This window comes from Heterocephalus glaber, unplaced genomic scaffold (genome assembly GCF_053883595.1).
Source record: "Heterocephalus glaber isolate CG9 unplaced genomic scaffold, H.glaber_assembly_v1.0 deba00001532, whole genome shotgun sequence".
Taxonomy (NCBI): Eukaryota; Metazoa; Chordata; class Mammalia; order Rodentia; family Bathyergidae; genus Heterocephalus; species Heterocephalus glaber.
Window position 1 is genome coordinate 26,652,627 of NW_028258330.1, and position 21,098 is coordinate 26,673,724.

Below are 21,098 nucleotides of genomic sequence, written 5' to 3' on the forward strand. Positions count from 1 at the left end.
CTTTCTGTATCTCTTGCTACACGCTATGGACCTGTGCACATAATGTAAATTCAAAATACCCAAGAGAAGACTGCATCAGTGTATAGGAGCAAGCTTTTATGGTTTGTAAGAGCCAACTGTGAAATATTAAGAACTGTGTAGCACCTGCCTGGCAAGCGCAAGGTGCTGAGTTCAATTCCTAATACAAAAAACGAAAAAGAAAAAACTGTGTAAGCAGGTGGCCTTAAGTTAAAAGCTACAGAACTAGGACAAATGCTAAAATTAAGGTGTCCCTTCCCATGGGAGCCAGTTTACCAGCATAGCACTGTTGACAGGGAATCTCACACTCAGCTAATAGAGAATAGCACACTCTTCCCCCAAATGGGGAATGGAATCCAGGAGCGCTCCACTACTGAGCTTCATTCTCAGCTCTTTGTGAGACAGGGTCTTGCTAAGTTACCCAGGCTGCCTTCAAACTTGTAATCCTCCTGCCTCAGCCTCTTCAGTAGCTGGGGTTTTAGGCATGTGTAACTATCTCGCTGCCCTTCATTTTTTTTAAATGGCATCTTCTCTGGCTTGGAAGGTTCTAATTCTGCTCTTCATCTTTTCTCCTTGGTTGAGATGAATCCAATACAGTGCCAGATGTGCTGAAATTCATATATCAATTTTCCTTTTTTTTTTTGGTACCAGGGATTGAACTTGGGACCTTGCGCTTGCAAGGTAGGCACCGGAACCACTGAGCTAAATCCCCGGCCCTCATATATCAATCTTCAAACACAGGAATTATACTACCCTTTTCACTCTCAAAAGCCTAGTTGGAAACAGGCCTGCCACTGCCATCTTCAACTAACGTAGGTCATGGTACAGAATTTGCAGAGAGGCTGTAAGGACAAATAGAGGATCAAAATGTCTGGGTTGCAGGACCACTCTGACAAAGTAATATTTACATCTGTTGCCTACCTTGGCATGCTGGCGCTGCTCACAGATGCTGCATCAAGTCTTGGAAGTCAATCAGGAAATCCTCTAAACGCTCCCAAAGGAAGGAGCACCCCATTGAATACTCTTTTCCAATAAGATTGAAAAACTATATCCACCACTTCATTCCTCCTTAACTTCCTCAAGGGATATAGAAAAGGCAGAGTTTTCTTCTCTAACTCAAGGGTTCTCCAAATTTAAATCAGCAACTCCAAGGACATTATTCATAGGTCACAAATTGAACCAAAGGCAGATCTGTAAAATGTCATTCTTTATTCATACAGATGACTCAGGGTTACTAAAATTGTGTTCACAAACTAAAATTCTAAACACTAAATTTGGTTTAAAGCTATATGATGCTACTAAGAAGCCTGGTTGCCACACAACATGGCAAAACTGCAAAGTTTAAAATGTGCACACAAAAAGTCAAAAGCAGGGAAATACAATAAAGAAAATGGGTACTGGGTGAAGGTAAAAAATTTGGAACCACTAATCCAACTCCAGACATACCCAAAGACATCTCCAAAGTGGAACAAATCTAACCTGTGCCCAACTCTTCACAGAGAGCCTATCTTCAGAATTGATGAGCAAAGCAGCAGACTCAAGAGGAACGCATGGCCTTCAAGCAGGGTAGGATTGTACTGGGGTAGGAGTTTTCCCCATTCAGAGACTGAACACACACCAAAGTCTCCACCTGCCTACTTCAAAACAAGTATGGTTACCATTCTATAAGCATGAGCTTGACTGCAGACCTGGAGAAGCTTTAATGCCAAAATGCTTCCATTCTCTCATCTTGTACTTGACACTGAGGAAGTGTAAAGGCATGGAACAGGGCAAGAGCTTCTTCCCTAGAAGACTCGGGATTCATGACACAGGACTGCTGCCAGTGGCTTTCCACATTTTCCCTCAAAGTCAACAAGAGGTAGAAAACAGTATATATCATAGAGGTCATCCTGGCATCTATGAAAATTGTTTGCCTCTTATTATCAAGACCTTCAGCAAGTTACTCTCCTCTTTGTCTAGGTTTTTCTCACCTGAAAAGTAGGGCCAATAATGCAAATTCTACACAATTACTGTGACAAGTGAGACCAACCATGAGGAATGACCCCTGCCTAGCAGAGTGCCTACCATTACTGTTCCTCTTTAAGTGCTCAGAAATTCATAAGTACATCTTTGGATCTTGTGCATTATCAACTCGTTAGTTCATGGGACACTCAGGAGTAAGGCCTCTGCTCTACCTACTCTGGAGGACCTAACCATAAAGACAGTGACAACTTTTGAAGGAGAAAAGCAAGAACATTCCGTTCTGAAGTTCTCAAGCTACAATGTGGGACCACTACCATATTAGAAAAAGCAGTATAAGGCCAGGGATTTAGCTCAGTGGTGCCTCACCAGCCTCGAAAGCACAAGGTCATGAGTTTGATCCCCAGTACCCCCACCCCCCCAAAAAAGAAGTGACTTGTCCTGGGTTACATAATTCACAGAACCAGAACCTGATCCTAAGAATATTTCTCGGTCCACCCACTATACCAACAACTCATATCCTGTAATTAATTCAGTCCAATCTGAAATTCACCTGGCCACTAAGAGTAGCTCATATGGTCCATCCCCATGATCTATCCTAACTAGCCTTGCACACAGATGGAAAATAATTCTACATCCATCATGTTTTCCTTATTTGTGTGACTACTCAGGCAGGAAGTAAAACAGAAGAAATTGCTGGTCTCCAGATTTATAGGTCTTCAAAGGAATAAATTTTGAATTGCAAGAATGGTGCAAATAAGCTAATACTAATTTCAGAAAATGTGATCTATATCAACATTTTCAAAGAACATCTACAGGACAGTCAATTCTGCACCCCCACCCTGTCCTGCTGGAATTTACATTCTTTCAATGCCTATCACCTGCTAAATGTCAAGGCAATATTAGACCACCTTCCTGAGTATCCCCAGGGGTGCAGCAGGGGTGAGGGGTACTTCTAGTGTACAGTGACCTATGGCACAAAAGGAGCTGAGTGTAAAGTAGCAGACCAGAACCTGCGGAGAAGTAAACTACTTATTGTTCATAACGCAAGCACCCCATCTCTCACTGGAATAACTCATTTGGGATGCAGATCTTTAGACGAGTCATTCTTCAAAATTTGTGTGTGCAGGAAGTAGAATAAACAAAAGGAAGACTTCAACAATAAGAAAACTATATATGATAGGGCCGGGGATTTAGCTCAGTGGTTTCGCCGCCTGCTGCACAAGCGCAAGGACCCAGGTTCAATCCCCGGCACCAAAAAAAAACAAAAAAAGAAAACTATATGATAAGACTGGTTTACACTTGTTTATGACCATTCATTTAAGCAATTGGTCAAGAAGGCCTTTACCTGGTTCCTGTGGTATATGAGGTACCCAGCACAAGTACAACCAAGCACTTACATAACTCAAAACTAGAAAACTTTTGAACAGGCATTTTACTTTGCTTCCTTTTCCACCTAGGTGAGCTAGGTGCACTGTTCAAAATTTTTTAAAATATTGGCTGGGGGATTTAGCTCAATGGTTGTGGCGCCTGCCTCACAAGCACAAGATCCCGAGTTCGATCCCCAGTACCAAAAGAAAAAATTTTTTTTAAAGTATAACAGCTTCAGCTGAGTTGTCCATTCATGTGAAATTTGTTTAAAAGCATGAGGACAACAGGTACTGTTATTTCTAATTTCAACTGGTCAATTAAATGGTCACAGAAGCAAAGCTGCATTGATTTCAGGCAACAATACTTGCATTAATCCTTCTAGCATTTATAGCAGTGGGGGTTCTGCTTGTCCCATAGGCCTCATGACAGGAGAATTATGTATAAAGGCTGTACGACCCTCCCACCTCCACTGAAACCAATTTGTGGAGTGCAGTAGAGTGGCATAATCACTTCAAAGTAAACCAAAGATTTCTTGAGGTAATTAGCAGCATTACCACTTCATATGACTCAAGGCCCTTTAAGCAGCTGAACTTCTTTACCCTTCTTTTCCACTTTGCAAAGAGGTGATTTGTGGTAGAACAGCGTGGTTGTTACCATTTGATATGAAGCACAAACGCATGTGACAAGCCTTATTGACTAATCAAGTCTCTTCCCACTAAGATGGAAGGGCTACAGCAATAGCAGTGAGGAGGCATCAGTCTAGGTGAGACTCGGTTCCTGGATACCAGAAATTTACTCTATAAGCAAGCAAAAGGAGAAAACTGGCAGCAGAATGAAGAGGGACTGAAACATCAAGGAGCAGTCCATCTGTAGCACTGCATAGCTCATTCCTGGGATGAGTTAATCTGATTCAACACCTTTTGCCACTGTTCACATTTTTGTTTTCTTGCTGGTCACTGTCCATTTTCCCCAGTTGCTCTCTCCTCTTAACATAAAATGATAAGCCATCAGTTAGGAAAAATGATTTAAAACTCTTTTACCAAAGTCAGTCTAGATGTCTGACAGCTGTGCTCCCATTTCCAATGCTCTGCTGTGCCATTTATCACTTCTCTGCAATTGTTTCACTGAATCTTTATGTCCTAATCTTTGATGAAGGGAGGTCCCTGGAGTTCAACAGAATTCAAGGGATATAGTGAGATGTTTCCCCAGCACGGTATATTGTCCCAGGACTTTCAGAATCCTGCCCCCTTGCACCTGGGGCTAGAATGTCTAGATTAGGTGGCCTTTTTCTCCCTCTTGAACTGCTCACTCACTGGCAGAGCATTTGTAGTAAAGCATTCTACCTTGGTTGCTCATTGCTAGTTATGACAGCCCAGAAAAGAAGTCACATACTAGGATCCTTCTGAGGCTCTCGGACTTAAAGTTCAAAGAACCAAGAATAAACCCAGGTACACCATGTGAAGAAGTAACATTTACCTGATCACGTACCAATAGATGAGCTTGCTTATGTTGAACAGAAAAGGTTTTCCCAGAAGTCACTACAGCATCAAAAGAATTGTGCTGCTACCAGATTACACTGTTTCCAAAACATTTTACAAATCACCATGACCTATCAGAATTTATACTAAAAAGATGACAATGAAATAAATTTTTAAAATAAAAAAGCAAAGTTATAAATTTAGATTCTACTGTAACTTATAAAAGCTCTACTTTTAAGACAGAGGCAGTGGTGCACACCTGTAATTCCAGCTCACTGAGGAGACTGAGACAGAAGGATTGCTGAGTTTAAGGCCAGTCTGGGCAAATAGCAAGACTCAGACTTAAAACAGACAGACAAAAATAATCTCTACTTTTAGGAGAATAGTGATGGACGCACACAACTGATAACTTATATCTTGCTACAAAACACTGAAAAGCAGAAAACAAAGAATTATGGAAGCAATCTCTCCTGAGCAAGAAAAAGATAATTATCAGAGTCCACCCCTTTCAGATGGTAAAGGCCATTCTGGGTATCTGTGGGGAGCTGATTTTTCACTCAAGGGCTTAGTCAATCTTGATAATTCTAAAAAGGCTCATAGGCACTGTGACATACACCTGCAGTTCCAGTTACTAGATTAGGCAGGAAGATTGCTCGAGCCCAGGAGTTCAAAGGCAGCTTGGGCCACATAGCAAGATCCTGTCTCAAAAAAATAAAGCTTTTAAAAAGTAAAACTGCTCAGCTACTACCTCAAATTATGTATGTCTAAACACATCTAAAAGAAGTTATTACAATTCAAATACGGGCTAAATGCTTTCATAATAAAGGAAAAGTTACTTTTTAAAAAAGAGCTTTGCTTATAAGCTGCAGCCCACTAGTTCCTATAACTCTAATACAGGATTTTTTTTTTTAAAGGGCTGTAAAGTTTATGAAAACTTCACTTGCTAATTTTTTCAGAAGTTGAACAAACATGGAAGGGACAAAAACAGGAGCATCAATATCAGAAGCAGCAATATTTTTGATTCCTTTCTTCTCCACCTCAAATACCCCACATATGCAAAAGCAAAAATAAAAAGCAACACACACACACAAAGCTTTAGAGGTGTGCAACTGAGAATCTATGCAGATTTATCCCCATTTTTTACTGTAATCAATTTTCAAAATGCTAATTCCCTTTCCTCTGTTACATTCCTGTAAAAAGGAGCACATGGACTCCTGTTCAAGTGCACGTTAAGTAGTTCCCTAGCAAAATCACACAAACCCTGAAAAGGTGGATATCACAGATTTGACCTAGAATCAAGTTCCTCCCTGCCGTTCCAGGCATCCTCTTCTTTCCACTTCAGTATTAGCAGATAGCAGACAAGGATAAGCAACAACTGTCACCTCTAAGATCGCCAAATCCACCTTTCCAAAAAAAGGCACAAAATATTTTCAGGAGTTAAAAAAGGAAGAAAAAAACCTGATTTTATAGATATATATAGATATCTATATATCTATATATATCTCCATACAGTACTTTTGTGCAATTAAAGTATTAAAAGCATCAGCCTGTTTTTATTTTGTGACAAGTTTATTGAACAATATTCAAGACTTTTATTTTTAAAAACAAAAACTCTGCTGAATGATGCCAAAGCAGTATCTGCTGGCAATGTTGTGGCCATTCTGTCAATGACCATTTTACTATGTCTGGTTTGTAAAGTTTGGATTACTATAGAACTGCCAGTAAAACAATTTAAGTAAAACAATTTAAATGTGGCAATTTTGTGAGGGTGGGCAATAATTTCAAAACTGACCACTGCCAGAAATTCTTTCTCAAAGATTTCATTAGCAGCAATTTGACATTTTCTTTACTCATTTTTCAAGTGTTCTTAAAATTATAAGTAGATTTTTTTTACACTCAACCCACACCTGTATACAATCTCAGAACCCTGTAAAACAAAGCTGGGGTTTTGAGTAAAAACGCTTTTTACGCTTCCTTATTTTTATCCAACGTGACTATTTCCACCTAACAATGTACATTTCCTTACTTGCATGTATAGTCCTAGATTTTCATCTAGTGGGGTTAAGACTGACCTTAACTATTAACTACATTGAATATTTCTATCTGAAATTTTCAATAAATAGTTTCCCAGTGGGCTTTTTCATTGTTGATGCTTTGACAACTTGGAATACAAAGTTAGAAACTACATTTCACTTAACACTGTGCTGCATTTTAAAAAGCCACTAATAATTGTACATCCAAACTAGTGTAAACAGAACATTCCTCCAAATTATGCTTATGAACTAAATCTTTCACTGAAGTTCAGAAGTTTACAAATTTGCTTATTCATAAAATACATTTGCAGATTTCTCTAATCCTTTAAACAAACAAAACACCAATAAAAACTCAGGAGGGAGAAAAATTAAGCCTAATGAAAACGATTCTTTCATTAATGTCAGTCACCAAAAGTAGACAATAAAATTTACACATAAAATTGAGAATACCATGATAGTGTTTACAAATGCACAAAACTTTAAGCAAAGCTTTACAGATCCTTCATACTGTACAAAGCAAATAAGAAAATATTAATTCAATTCTACCCCAAATCTAATTGTTAGACGAAAATACGTAGGAAGAGAGGTTTCACAGAACACATTTTCAAGGATTTTTTTAAAAACTGAAACTTCAATGCCCAGAGCAAGATAAACAGTATGCTTAGCAGTTAGCACTATGTTAATAGGTCTCAGATATACACAAATCAAGTTCCAAGAGGGCAAAGCATTTAATTACATTTCACAACAAGCACTGCTGTGGTTCAACGAAATATAAAGCAAAGTTCTCTCCAATTTCTATATAAACCACTATTTTCTTAATTTATTTAATGAACAATGAAATCAAGTTTTCCTTTTTGCATTCATCTAAGATGTAGAAATAACAAAGCAGTTGCAATCAAGTGTATGAAATATTTAATAAGAATATGAGCATATAACCAAAACAAATTGTGAAAAAAAGATAAAAAAAATTTCATCTTCAAAACAACCCAATTTCCTAAAATGAAAATAGTTTTCCAACAGGGGAAATAATTTGTGGTTGAAATCAGACTCCCAAGCAGCTCTGAAGTTGTTTGTATTCTGTCTTTGAAATGATAAATGATTACTTAATAGAAAAGCATATACAAATATCGCATTACTTTTTGAGGCGGTAGTATCTAGTGATGTTAAAGCATATTTGTATTTGTAAATTACCAAGACTCAAAACAACGCCACCTTTTCTTTCAAAGTCTAAACAATCCTTTCCCTAAACAAAAATCCTGTACTGTCAATCCTCTAAGATTAAACACAATCATTTCACAAAAAAAGAAAAAAAACTGTTGCCACTCTCAACACTAAATTACACGACGACGCTGTGTTTCTGTTCCACTGACTTACAACACCAAAAAGGCACTACATATTTTCTAACAAGATATATTTCTGTTAAAAGCCTGATCTCTTTGTAAGTACACTGATTTGTAGGAAATGTCAGGGATGTTTCAAATCAAGACAAGTGGGCCTTGTAAAAGATAAAATTTATTTTCCATGATAACTCACCAATCTCCCAGTCAATATGTTTATAGTATAATGTGACACATCTTTTGAGCATTTTAACTAAGAAAAAAAAAAAAACCTGAAGTACAGCCTTGTTGCTGTAAGGCCAATTTTTATGACAAGGACACTTATCAACCAGATCCTATGTGGTCCTCCTACCTTAGTGTCCTGAATCCCAAAGAAAAGAACATAAAAGGGCAAGGAATCTCAATTCTCTCATCTCTGGCACTTGCACTTTTACTGTGCATAAAAAAATTTTGTAAACAGGTTCCACGTTTATACCAAACTACACAAAAAAGCCTCCAAGTTAACAGGATTAACATATCAACCTATGGACCATCTTATGAATCTTTTATTCTATACTACCACTGCTAACAAAGCTAACAATTTCAATTTCAGTTTTAAAAGCCTACATATAATACTCTTTATGAATGAACATCTCTTTGTTTAAAGGCCAAAATTTCACATTATGATGGGACAGAAGGAAACTGCTAGAACAATCAGTCCATCACTGACAGGACTTCAAATCAAGCCATCTTAACTCTGATTACTAAGAGTGGTGTCTGGTCTTTGATGCCATCCAAACAACATGAACAATTTTTAAACTTATTAAACTAAAACTTGGTGGTCAAACCAAAAAGGCTCTGGTAGGTAGAAGACTCCGTAGTTTATTTGTATAGCAAAACTCTTATTCTACACAGTTTTAAGTATGACATTAAAAATCAAAGTTCAGGACTATAGCACAAACCAAGTATGGAGTTTTAGGTTGAGAAAAACAACAACAACAACAACAACAACACAGTTCTGCTCATTTACAAATGAGTCGATTAGCAAACAAAGCAGCAATGTCCGAAAGCAGGACTGTCTATACAGCAAGAACCCTCAAGAAGCAATAAAGGTACATACAATGAATCTGTATACAGAGATTTTATTAAATTTTAAAAGAAAATGAAGACTTCAGACAAAGTTTTGACCCTATAACAAAGCGAATCTATTCAGCTTTAAACCAAATTCCCAGGGTAGCCAACTTCTATTTTTCAGCAGCTGGCAAGAGCAAACTCAATGAGCTCTACTAACATTTCTATTTTCTTCATCCCATATGGTATAAAACAAAACAATCTAGACTCCTTGATAAACTTTGTCATCACTGGGTTTTACAAATGGTTTCTCTAATGGTATGCCAAAATCATGTTTGTGTTCTTTCCAGATAGCTTTACTGTAACATACAGCAATGTTTATCCTGATAGTAAGTTGTAAACAGTCACCAATGCTCTATGTTATGAAAACCAATCTATATGCAATTGAAACAATCCACAGGTTCTAACTTGAAAATACTAGGAAAACAAATCTGGATGCATTAATCACAGCAATATGAAGATCTACCCTATAAAGAATAAATGGCTATCCTAATACAAGTTTTACTTTTCTTGAGCCTATCGGTCTATCATTTAAGTCAATGACAGCAGCTGTGGCTTCATCCCGGGATTCAAAGGCCACCATGGCTTCACCTGTGGGCATACCTTTTTCATTGTACTTTAAACACACTGAGCCTGGGATAACTTGATAGCCATAAAAGAAATCTAAAATCTCATCAATAGACACAGTGAAGGGCATGTTCTGAACTTTAATTACAGTAGGTCCTGGTTTTCCAGAACTAGACCCAAAGCCAGGGGGACCACCAATATGTATTGGGCCAGGGCCAGGGCCAGGTCCAGGTCCAAAGGCTGGTGGTCCACTCAAATGGCCTGGGGCACTTCCAAGACCAGGAGGGCCACTTCCAAAGCCAGGGGGGCCACCCAAGGTACCAGGGCCATTTCCAAAATTCTGAGGGCCCCCTGGAAATCCTGATGGCCCACCTAAATTATTTGGTCCACCTCCAAAACCTGGAACTTCCAATCCTAGACCAGGCAAACCACTGTTACCAACTGAAGGCATACCAGGCCTAGCATCACCAAAGGTCCCTCCTAATCCTGGAGGAGGAAGAGGTGGCCCAAAAGCGTTTGACCCACCAAAATTACCAGGAAAGTTAAATGGAGGACCATTGCTGGCCTCCTTTGATCCTACTGTCAGGAAGGCATGCTCTTCACCTCCTGAACCTGGCATTCCTGCAGTGGGTATTCCTGCAGTGGGCATCCCCGCACCAGGTATTCCAGCACCAGGTATACCCACACTGGGAAGTCCAGCACCTGGTATTCCTGCACCAGGCATTCCTGCACCGGGCATTCCCACACCGGGCATTCCCACACCGGGCATTCCCGCACCGGGCATTCCCACACCGGGGATTCCCGCACCGGGGATTCCCGCACCGGGGATTCCAGCCCCAGGGATTCCTGCATTTGGCATTCCTGGTACTGCAGGATTACCTGGCACAGGCATCTTTAACCCCTTTTTTCCTTGAGCGGGGGGATTTTTTTCAATTTCTCTCATATCTTCTAGGGTAACTACATGAACAAAAGCTTCTCTCCCATTAAGTTTTTTACGGTGTAAGTGTTCAGACTTACGTGCATCATCTTCATTTTTAAACTGAACCAATGCCTGTCCTAGACCTTGCCCATTATTATCAACAAGAACATGTACAGCATTTTCATCCACTGGGATTCCTTCAAGAAACTGAAGAACATCCATCTTGGTAATGCTGAATGGAATATTTGTTATATGGGCACAGACTTTGGCAGAGTTGACATCTCCCTCTGGATTTAACACCATTTCCCTCTGGTCATAGCTGAAGTTCTGGAGTCTTTTCCGAATTGTATCTATCTTTTCTAGCATACCTTTCTTAGTAATTGGATGGACTTGAATAAAGCGATTGCCCATGTATTGTTTATGGCGACACAGCGCAGCCTTATAGTCAGCCTCATTCCTGAACTCTACGAAGCCTTCACCAGTTGCTTTACCATTGGGTCCGTATGCTATATAAATACTATCTTCCACAATATCCAACTTTTTAAAAAAATCAATGACATGTTTGTTTTCTGCTTCAAATGGTAGCCCTTTCAAGTAAACACAAAAACCAGCCTCATGTGGTGATCTTGACCTTGACCTTTTCTGACCACTGGGTGATTTTGACCTGGGAAGTGTCTGAGGAGGGGGATGGCTTTGTCCAGAAGGTCCCATACTTTGCTTAAAAGTGATATGGCCTCCAGCAGCTACCCACTGTCTCTCTGTGGCAGGGCTAATTTCCACATAGCGTTGAATCATCAGCATTCTGTTTCGTTTCAAAGCTTCAAATGTATCTTGTGGGGAGAGAAACTTAACCAATCCATTCCCATTATTTCGACCTACATGATCTTTTAACAAATGCACTGCATCAACACGGAGCCCATGGAAAAAATCTCTGACATCATTTTCCGCTGCAGAAAAGGGCATTCCATGCACACTGACATACAGATCATCAGGATTGATGGGAAGTGGTTTCACGCTGCTTTGAGAGTTCATCTGGACAGGGTTAACAGGATTCAATGGACCCAGAAACACAGGGTTCAGATTATTGTTCAGATTTATAGGCGCTCCAGAGCCATTCATTCCAGCAGGTAGAGGTGCCACAGGTGGCGGATTCAAGGGTGGCATACCTGATATGGGTGGCAGTGGGGTCATGGGTGGCACAGAAGGGACTGGGGGAATTGGGGGGACAGGAGGCACCGGAGGCAATGTAGGTACTGGAGGGGGAACTGGTATTGGGGGAATGGATGGCATCGGTGGCAGAGATGGCAGTGCTGGAATTGGAGGAATTGGTGGTGGAGGGACTGTATTCATTGGAGAGGCTGTACTCGGAATGGTTGAGCTGAACGTTGGGCTCCCAAAAGAAGTTCCCATACTTGGAGGAGCAGTTCCTATGCTGGCTGTGGAAAACGTCTGTATGTTTTTGTTGCTTTCATGAACAGAAGTCGTAGCAGTAACTACACTTGGCGAAGGATTATTAAAGTTGGGTACAGTTGTAGGCAAATTTACCCTACCACTCATTCCTGAGCTAGGTGGTGGTCCTGATCTATTAGCATTTGCTGGTGGTATATCTAAGTTGGCAGTTTCAAAACGCCTACGACTCAGTTCAATCATATTCTGCATTTCTGTTTTACTACTCAACAACAGTGTTACTTTTGACCCTTTAATTGTACCACCTGTGCGCATCATACCAAGCCTTGCATCTTCATCAGTGGCAAAAACGATGAAAGCCTCACCCAGTTCACCCCCTACAATATGCACGCCCCCATCAGGGATGGTCAATCCAGAGAAGAAGTGGCGAATGTCCATAGTCCCCGCCACAATTGGGAGACCTTGCAAACGGATGACCACAGCCATGCTGCGCTGAAACCACACACACCTGCAGATGAGAAAAGGCAACGGCCAGGTCAGACTCCTGTTTATCATACCAAGTTTTTAGATGCAAGAATGACCATTTACCATATTAGGCCCTCAAACAGTCCCTCAAACTATCAATAAACAATGTCTTTCTTTAATTTAGATATGCTAAAAACTGAACATTCAGTGCCAACTACAATGTAAAACCTAGAAAATTTCAACCTCCAAAGGCATTACTTCTGGAAACAATCAGAAGTTCGATCCCAAAACTCAAAGTTTCAGAAAATAACAACTATAGAACAGTAAAATCACCACGTATATCACTCAGACCACTAATCATTCAGAAAGATGTAAAAGAAATGTGTAAGTCAAATCAAGAAACATACAGGAAAAGAAATCATGCAAAGGATGCACCAAAGTTAATATTTAAAACTGGTTTAGCATCTTTCCAATAAACTTGGTAATTTCATAGAATTATTAGTGTCATATATAGGGCCCACTCTCAAAATCCAACAGAAACAGAACTAGAATGCCCATGAATTACAAATAATTAACACTAAAACAGATTCAAGCCTCAAATGAGTACTGTATTGCTATGATATTTCATCCAAAAACTTCAGGCTTATAAAAGCTTTAAGAAAAACTGCATGTATAATTTATTACAAAGAAGATTAATGCATACTAAGAATCCTAAAAAAAATAGGACAGCTGGTTTGATCTACCAAGTGGTTTTTGTTTTTGAGACAGTGTTTCACTATGTTGTCTAGGCTGGCCTTGAATATCTTCCTGCCTCAATCACCCAAGTAGGGGGGGGGGATTACAAATGTGCAACACCAGGCCAGTTTATCCATCCTTTTAAAAAGCAGAACATAATTACAGTACATTCACTGTGGCTATTTTAATTAAAACTGAGGTTCAATGACATATTCCCAAACTCTCCATTAAAAAAAAATTCTTATTTTTCCCCTATGGGTAGGATGACAAAGAAGAGTTACTTCTTGGTTTGGTTTTAGAAAAACTAGGGTTACAGTCTCCAACTCGACAAAAATCCTGTGTGATCTCTGGTTGCTCAATGATCACCTTAATAAATATCTACTTTGATTTAGTCAAAAGAAAACTTTCTCCCAAATTTACATCAAATTTCAGTATTTAAGTTCTAATGTGGGATTGGAAAAACTATTAACTTCAAATTAATTTGGGCAAACCAACTTTTAAAGATAAGAGTATTAAACTAGCTCTGAGACCTCAGGAAGTCCGCTTCTGAAACAAGAACATTAAAAGAGGCAAGGTTCCTTGCCATAACCTCTGAGAATTATGCAATTCCATAAAAGGAGTTCTTCAAGTGTTGTATGAATACTAATTTAAAGTAATAAAATCTGTAATTGTATCAATATTATGACAAATAAGCTGGGCATGGTGGCATGTACCAGTAAGCCCAGCTACTTGGGAGGCTGAGGCAGGAGGATCATGAGTTCAAGGCCAGCTTGGGCAACACAGTAGTATCTCAAAAAAAAAACCACACAAAGGAAAGAGAAATATACTTTTTGGTTTTTATGGTTTTTCTCATATGCTTATACTCAATAATATAAAAGCTATTCTAAAATTTAATCCAGAAAGATTAAGACTCACAACAGAAAATGTTCTTTGTGAGACCATTATAAAACACTAGAAATTTGGGGAAAGTGGGTAAAGCTTTTCATTTGTGGACTGCAAGAATCAACAAGAAAAATTAGCACTAAAAAAATACCAATAGACAGACTTTCTCTTTTTTACTAAAGTAATTACACCAAATTTGCATTCCTTACTATATCTAAAATATGTGGCTATGTGAAAAATTGAGATAGCATTCCTGTTCAACATCAAAGTATATCTAATCACTTTAAGTGAAGGAAACAACCCAAGTATCCAAAACTACCTGAGAGGGATATGTTAGCTTGGACTTACACAATAAAATGGGAACTGGATATGGTTCCAAGAAAATTAAACACAAGGCTATATGACAGTTAAGTCTTAAAACCATTTTTCTGCTAAGAGATTTAATGAAAGTCTGTTCAAGGTACACATGAAAACACGCCACTGAAAATGTGCCTCAGATAACCAGTTAGAAAAGGGCTGAAAATTAAAGCAGAGCACAAAATTTATTCATAAAGCCATCTGAAAAAAAGTTTTAAGTTTTAAAAATGCAACATCTGTGATTTTGTTACTAGGTACCTGTTTAAGAGATAGGTCACTTCAACCTATCTTGAGTCTAGCTTAATTAATTAATTAATTAATTTTGGTACCGGGGATCAAACTCAGGTCTTTGAGCTTGCAAGGCAGGCGGTGGAACCACTGAGCTAAATCCCCGGCCCTAGCTTAATTATTTAAACAAAAAGATTATTCAATTCTTCAGGTTCCATCTAAAATTTGTACTTAAACTTATGATCCAGGATCTATAATTATACTTCCAGGGAATATAAATAATCACACAAATAACAAACACCTGTATTTGTAATAGCCTATGCTACTGAAGAAAAAGAATAGCTAACTTCTTACTACCTAACAATAAGGAATGTAGCAAAAGAAATGCATCCATATAAAACTAATTCTTCAAATGAAGCAACTACTCAAGGTGTCCATTCACCCCACCCCCCAGACAGGCTTGTAAACGCACACAATGTAATTATTACACATACTTTCATGTTTCTTAGTATATGTGCTGCTGAAAAGAGCACAATTTTCATGTTTCTTAAAAAGCCATCTCATTTTATTTTGTATTAAACAAACCCTCTATTCAAAGTCTCTTACCTGATAAAACAAGAGATGTATTTTCTTAACAAGTAGAGGTCAAGTCAATCCTGTGGGCAACCAATTAAAACCAACTTTTAGACTGCAATAGAGAATAAACGGAGGCAAAAATCAATGCAAGAAACACAAAACAACACACACAGGCCACACTGAACTGTACATTATGAAGGCGAGTCTCAAACCACCAGAATATTTCATTAGAACGAATTAAAAAAAAAAAAAAGGTTGGGCCAGGGATTTAGCTCAGTGGCACCACCGCCTGCCTTGCAAGCACAAGGTCCTGAGTTCAACCCCTGGGTTCCGAAGGAAAAAAAAACAAACAAGGCATATACCAAAATCCCACACATGCTTTTTAACCTGGTATTGCTTTCACACTTTAGAGTTTCTCAAAATATTTATATATTGAAATACATCAAAAGTGAGTCACAAACTAGCCCAAGAATGAACCAACCAAAAATTCAAAGAGTCATAAATTTTAGCTTTGGAGCTGGTAACTGATTGCTTTTATTACTTGATTAAACCAATGCAGAAAATTTCTAAGAAGTCCAACCTGTACCTATCCTTCCTAGGTTCCAACCAAACTTTTGAAGAAAAGGAACAAATTCACACAAAAACAACTCCTGAACACATTAAGTCTTCAAGGGTGCTCACAGAAATTACAGCAATTTCTCTTTCCATGTACTTTCCTTTGCACCAAAATATCATCAAACAAACATAAATGAAGTGAAAATTCTGGCTATATGAACTAATTTCACTGGGGTTCAACATATTAAGGAAAAGTTCTAACACCACAACGGTTTCAAAAAACTTTTTAAAAAATTGCCTTGAAGTATCTGACATATTAAAAATATTTCCCAAAGTAAAAACAGGTCCCTCAACTTTCACTGGAATTTCTTCCAAACTTGTGAAGTTTGGAACAATTCACCAGTAATATTTGTGACCACATGATTAAACAATTACATTCAAAAGGTCATTTTTTTTTTTTTACATTCAGAGAAAGGAAATAATTGCCACTATTCAGTATTAACCAGAGACTACTCATCTGAATGTTCATTTCTAACATTTTTCAAAATCAAGACACCAACTAATGAGCTTAAGATTCATCATCAAAAAGTAAAGCAAATTTCAAAAATCTTCAGTGTTATTTCCAAACTAGTCTAAAGAAGCCAAATATCTTTTAAAGCAACTACTCAAATTACTAGGTAATAGTGAGATTGTTTTGCCACAGAAAGCTATGCAAATATTATGAAGACACCTTTCAAAGCCCAGAGCATTGTAGTAATTTTTGACATGTAGAAATCCATCCTAATTAAGTCTGAAGACTTTAAAAATTCTTCATTTAAAAAGCCACATCCAGCAGTTTATTTAACTGGTCACAAAAGGAAATATGAAACAGAAAAAAATCTGCTTCAAATACAACAATTAAGGGCATAAAGTACTGCAATATTTATTTATTTATCTACTGTTTTTTTGAGACAGGGTCTCGCCATGACCTTGCCATGACAGGCTGGCCCTGACCTCACGATATAACCCAGGCTAGCCTTTAACTCACAGTAATCCTCTTACCTCAGCCCTCCCATGTGCTGAGATTACAAGACTGTACCACCACATCTGACCGAAATATTGATTTCTAAATATATAGGATTAATTTTAGAAGCTACAGAACCATGGAAATTTTCTAGGTAAGTACTTGTGATAAACATCTGACCCCATTAGAATCTGAAATTCTCATTTAAAAAGGTCTGATACAGAACTGGGCATATATGCCACGAATGAAGGAAATAGATTTCTCAGCCTCTTTTCTTCCAGACCCATGGAGGTAGCTGGAAAAGAACACTGGGATTGGCCAGTTGAACCCAAAGGGCACTCACTAGATGTACTCAAAAATTTCTACAAGGTTGCCAGAAATTATTTTAATAAGAGAAAAATTCTTAGCAACAAAAGGTTGAAAACCCAGCTGTATCTGGCAAATGTATAGTTCAATTTTGTATTCAACAACACAAAAATCAATCCAGACACAAATTTGTACTGCTTTTACTTTTACAAAGAAGTCCAATACCACCCAAACCAAGTATTCACAAAGTGGAAACCAGAAATTACAACCTTTGCTATTAGATCTTTCTTCAGAAGGAAAAAAGGGTAAAGGGAGCTGAAGTACTGTACTTGTTTCAATGTCTCACTTTGTAAACAATAATTTAATAAATGTATCAATATTTTCCAGGAACCTGCTCATTCCTACATGCTAAAATAAATGTTAACAATCAAATGCAGGCTCCCAAATTTAAAAATCCACCCCACTCACCTATAATCTCTGGGGAACTTCACAAGAACAAAACTGATTTCTACCCAAGAAAACAACTAAAAATATATATTTTACCTATATAGAGAGTATAAGGATAAGCAAGAAGAAAATGGGCCTGTTTTGCTATTAATCTATTGATATACTTCAGGAGACCTAAAAAAGAAACAGCTTACTTTAGTTTCCACTTCATGTCCTAATACAGACTTTGCTTCAGGGTGACAAATATCAGATACGTGTATAAATTACAAATGTGTGCTAAAAACAGCATATTATGACAGGATAGACATTTTCATTTACTAGCCATTCCTATCATTTGGGATTTTAGAATAAAATGTCTGACAACAAATCTCTTCATCAAGTAGTCAAGGCACAAACTAGAACTTGACCATTTCTACTCTTCATCTGCTAATACACACCCAAAATGAATTTTTACTTTGTTCAGTCATCAGTCTTTATTCAACAAGAATCAGAACTGAACACTTCAGATTCAAAGGAAACAAACTAGCAACCTCCTAAAACGTTCACCTCAAAGATGAGCAATACAGATCAATTACAAAGGGAAGAATGCCATAAAGCAGTATAATCACATTATGGTAAGCAGTATGAAACAACCACAGCTTCATCCATTTGATTTTGTCTCCCACCACCAATGGAACACATTTCAGATGCTGGGATCATTCTAAATGAAAAAATTCTTCTGACATTGATACAGATGCATCCCTTTTATAATACAATGCTCAGCTTTCCCATTAACTTCCCATTCAGTACTCAAAGACAGCAGCAAGTCAAAAGACATTTCTAAGATATTCCTCCTGCCAAAGACTTCAATATTATTTTTTGATCTCCCCAAACAGCAACTAAAATGGTCATTATCTTACTTCATTTACACTTCAAAGAAAAATTACTTCTAACTTAAACCAACCATATTCACCTTCCCTATGGTTTGAAGACTTAAAAAGCTGACTTTAAACTTAAACCTCTGCAAACCGAAGGGTACATAGATGACAGTAAAATCTGATAAAACTTATATGAAATAATTTTTCTATTTAGTAGACCTAAAACATTTAACAGTATTCATTTCCAAGAACATTTATTAAACTCTTGTGGGCCAAGCGTTAAAATGTAAAACTGGACACGTCTTTGATTTTACTGAAGGACATCTAAAAACATCTTTTGTCCAACAAATTACTGACAATTCTTCCTACATCTACAAAAGAAAATGTTTGTCCAAACTGAATGATGTGTGGCTCTGAGAAAATGGAATAAAGGCAGTATCAATATTGTCACTGGAATCAAGTTTTATCTAAAAATTGTACCAACAACCCCAAATTCTAAGAAATCTGACATTTTAAATAAAGTTAAAGAAACCTGAAGTGTACTAGTAGTAAGTAGCACATTAAAACTACCACGATGATTTCTAAAGCTGCATTTTTCACCTAAAATATCTGAACATAAGAAAATTTGAAATTATGCATTACAGCCCACATACAAAGTAATCAACATTTAATCGAGCATAAAGAAGCAACAAAAATCATTGTCTTGGTTTAAAAAAAAGCTGTCCAATGATACATACTAAACACATCCTCTTGAACACACAAACATTTCCTTCAAAAATTGAGTTTATGTGAAGCACCATATTCTTAGATGAATGCCTGATACGAATTACCTTTCACTAAGTAAAAAACAAAACCCTCCATTCTACCAAAACTACAAAATTTCAAAATCAAGTACAACCAGTCTTGTATTAATTTCTGTAACTCCAAACAAAAAACCACACAAACAAGATTTCTCTACATATCCAGACTTGTGAGAATTGTTTTTCCAACTGTAGGTGCTTTGAAATAATTAACAATATACACTAAAAAATATATATATATACACTAGTTAACAAGGTCCCAGGCAATTCTTGTTGCTAAGACTGCATTTTGCAAAATTTACACCATTTCAAACTATTCAAGCAATCACCTCTAACAAATACTCCAGTTGCAACCCTTTCCCTTCAACAACCTTCCGTTGCCCGTTTTTCCCCCCCAGATTAACTGGCATCATCCTAATTTTAAATAATACAAAACAGTTCCTATCAACAGCCCCCATTTACTGTGGGTCATCTCTGGGAATCCAGGAACCAAGGTTTTAGGGCCGAGAAACCCATACAGCACCCCCTAAAATTCTCAATATACACTACCTAACTGAATGAATGCTTAGCACTAAATAATTCCGAGTAGCCCAGACCGGAGCCTCTCAGATTTTTCACTATAAAGCACTCACTGGAGGCACACTCAAAGTCCTCACACTGTACCAGCTAAGTGTGCTGCACTAAAGTCCATCCCCATCACCTGTAGGTCCTCAAAGGCCCTCCCGTCCATTTCACGTGGCTGCAAACCAGCGCCACCAAGCTTCTGAGAAACACAACTACCCATCAAAACCACTTACGCTCCACCACTCAACAAGAACTCCAACTCCAGCGCCAGAGGATTCTCTCTAAAGAGAGCAGTAAAGGTGCAGCTTACAGACACGGTCTTCTCAAACTGCCTAGATCCCTGAGTAAGTCCCTCCCCACCGCAGGGCCTAGGAAGTGTCACTACAACCCCCACCACCTTCAGGCCAAAACGGCGGCCGGCTCAGAGATCGACTTCCTGCAATTACAAGAGTGCACTGGCTGTGGCTTCCTCCCACTCAGGTGTGTCCTCACAGTAGCCTATTTTTGCTGGAAGGCCACAGGGGCCTCCTTTCCACTTCGGGTAGAGGAAGCGTCCTCACTATGGTTATTTTCCCACTTCGAAGCAGAGGTGTAGTTATAATCTCTGCCCCACTTGGAGCCAAAGGAAGTGGTCCCCATTAGGTATGCAGGTATGTTTCCACTGCAGTCCCCGTTAATTCAGGGGCCACAGGGCCACCCAGCTCCGGCTGCTTCCCTATCTCAGATCATCCGGGCGTCAGCGCCAAGGCCTCGTCTCCACTTCAGTACGCAGGCTCATCCTCTGGCGGCGTCCTTACATCCTCTCTGGCCACAGAGGTACAAGTGGCACCCCAGGTCCCCCACAGCTCTGCCCCAACCCTTTGTGTGGGGCGCTCGCTGCGGCGGGCTCGGAGGCCTCCAAAGGCCCCGCCCCGGGCCACCTAGGGGAGGCTCGAGCCCCGCACAGTCCCGCCCGCTCAGGGGCTGCGGGAGTCTTACCGGGGAGAGCTTGCGCGTCACCAGAACCCAGACCCGAGTTACCCCCCGCGCGAGTGCCTCTGCCCCGCGGCCGACAGCCCCAGCCCGAACGGCGTCCTGTGGCCCAGCGCAGCGACCACCTCCTTCGCTGCTTCACAAAATGGCCG

General features: G+C 38.9%; 2 protein-coding genes across 3 annotated transcripts in view; both read right to left on the reverse strand.

Moving 5' to 3' along the window:
- Window positions 1-21,083, reverse strand: part of Cpne1 (copine 1) — a 46,380-nt gene extending 25,297 nt beyond the window's left edge. The window contains 1 exon segment of the mRNA XM_087188954.1: window positions 20,953-21,083. The gene's annotated coding sequence lies outside the window, so the exon portion shown is untranslated.
- On the reverse strand, window positions 9,302-21,098 carry Rbm12 (RNA binding motif protein 12). 2 transcript variants are annotated; one of them, XM_013066713.3, is made up of 3 exons: window positions 20,953-21,098; window positions 15,473-15,554; window positions 9,302-12,707 (listed from the first exon to the last, which is right to left on the reverse strand). In XM_013066713.3, exon 3 carries the CDS (start codon window positions 12,683-12,685, stop codon window positions 9,791-9,793), a length of 2,895 nt encoding a protein of 964 aa, XP_012922167.1. In that variant the 5' UTR covers window positions 12,686-12,707; window positions 15,473-15,554; window positions 20,953-21,098; the 3' UTR covers window positions 9,302-9,790. The 2 variants fall into 2 exon arrangements, with proteins under 2 accessions (XP_012922167.1, XP_012922168.1); XM_013066714.3 differs by having other exon boundaries at window positions 15,473-15,522; window positions 20,953-21,090.

Bases quoted from the DNA above. Each gene is read 5' to 3' on its own strand.
- Rbm12 (XM_013066713.3), bottom strand. From the start codon at position 12,685: ATGGCTGTGGTCATCCGTTTGCAAGGTCTCCCAATTGTGGCGGGGACT.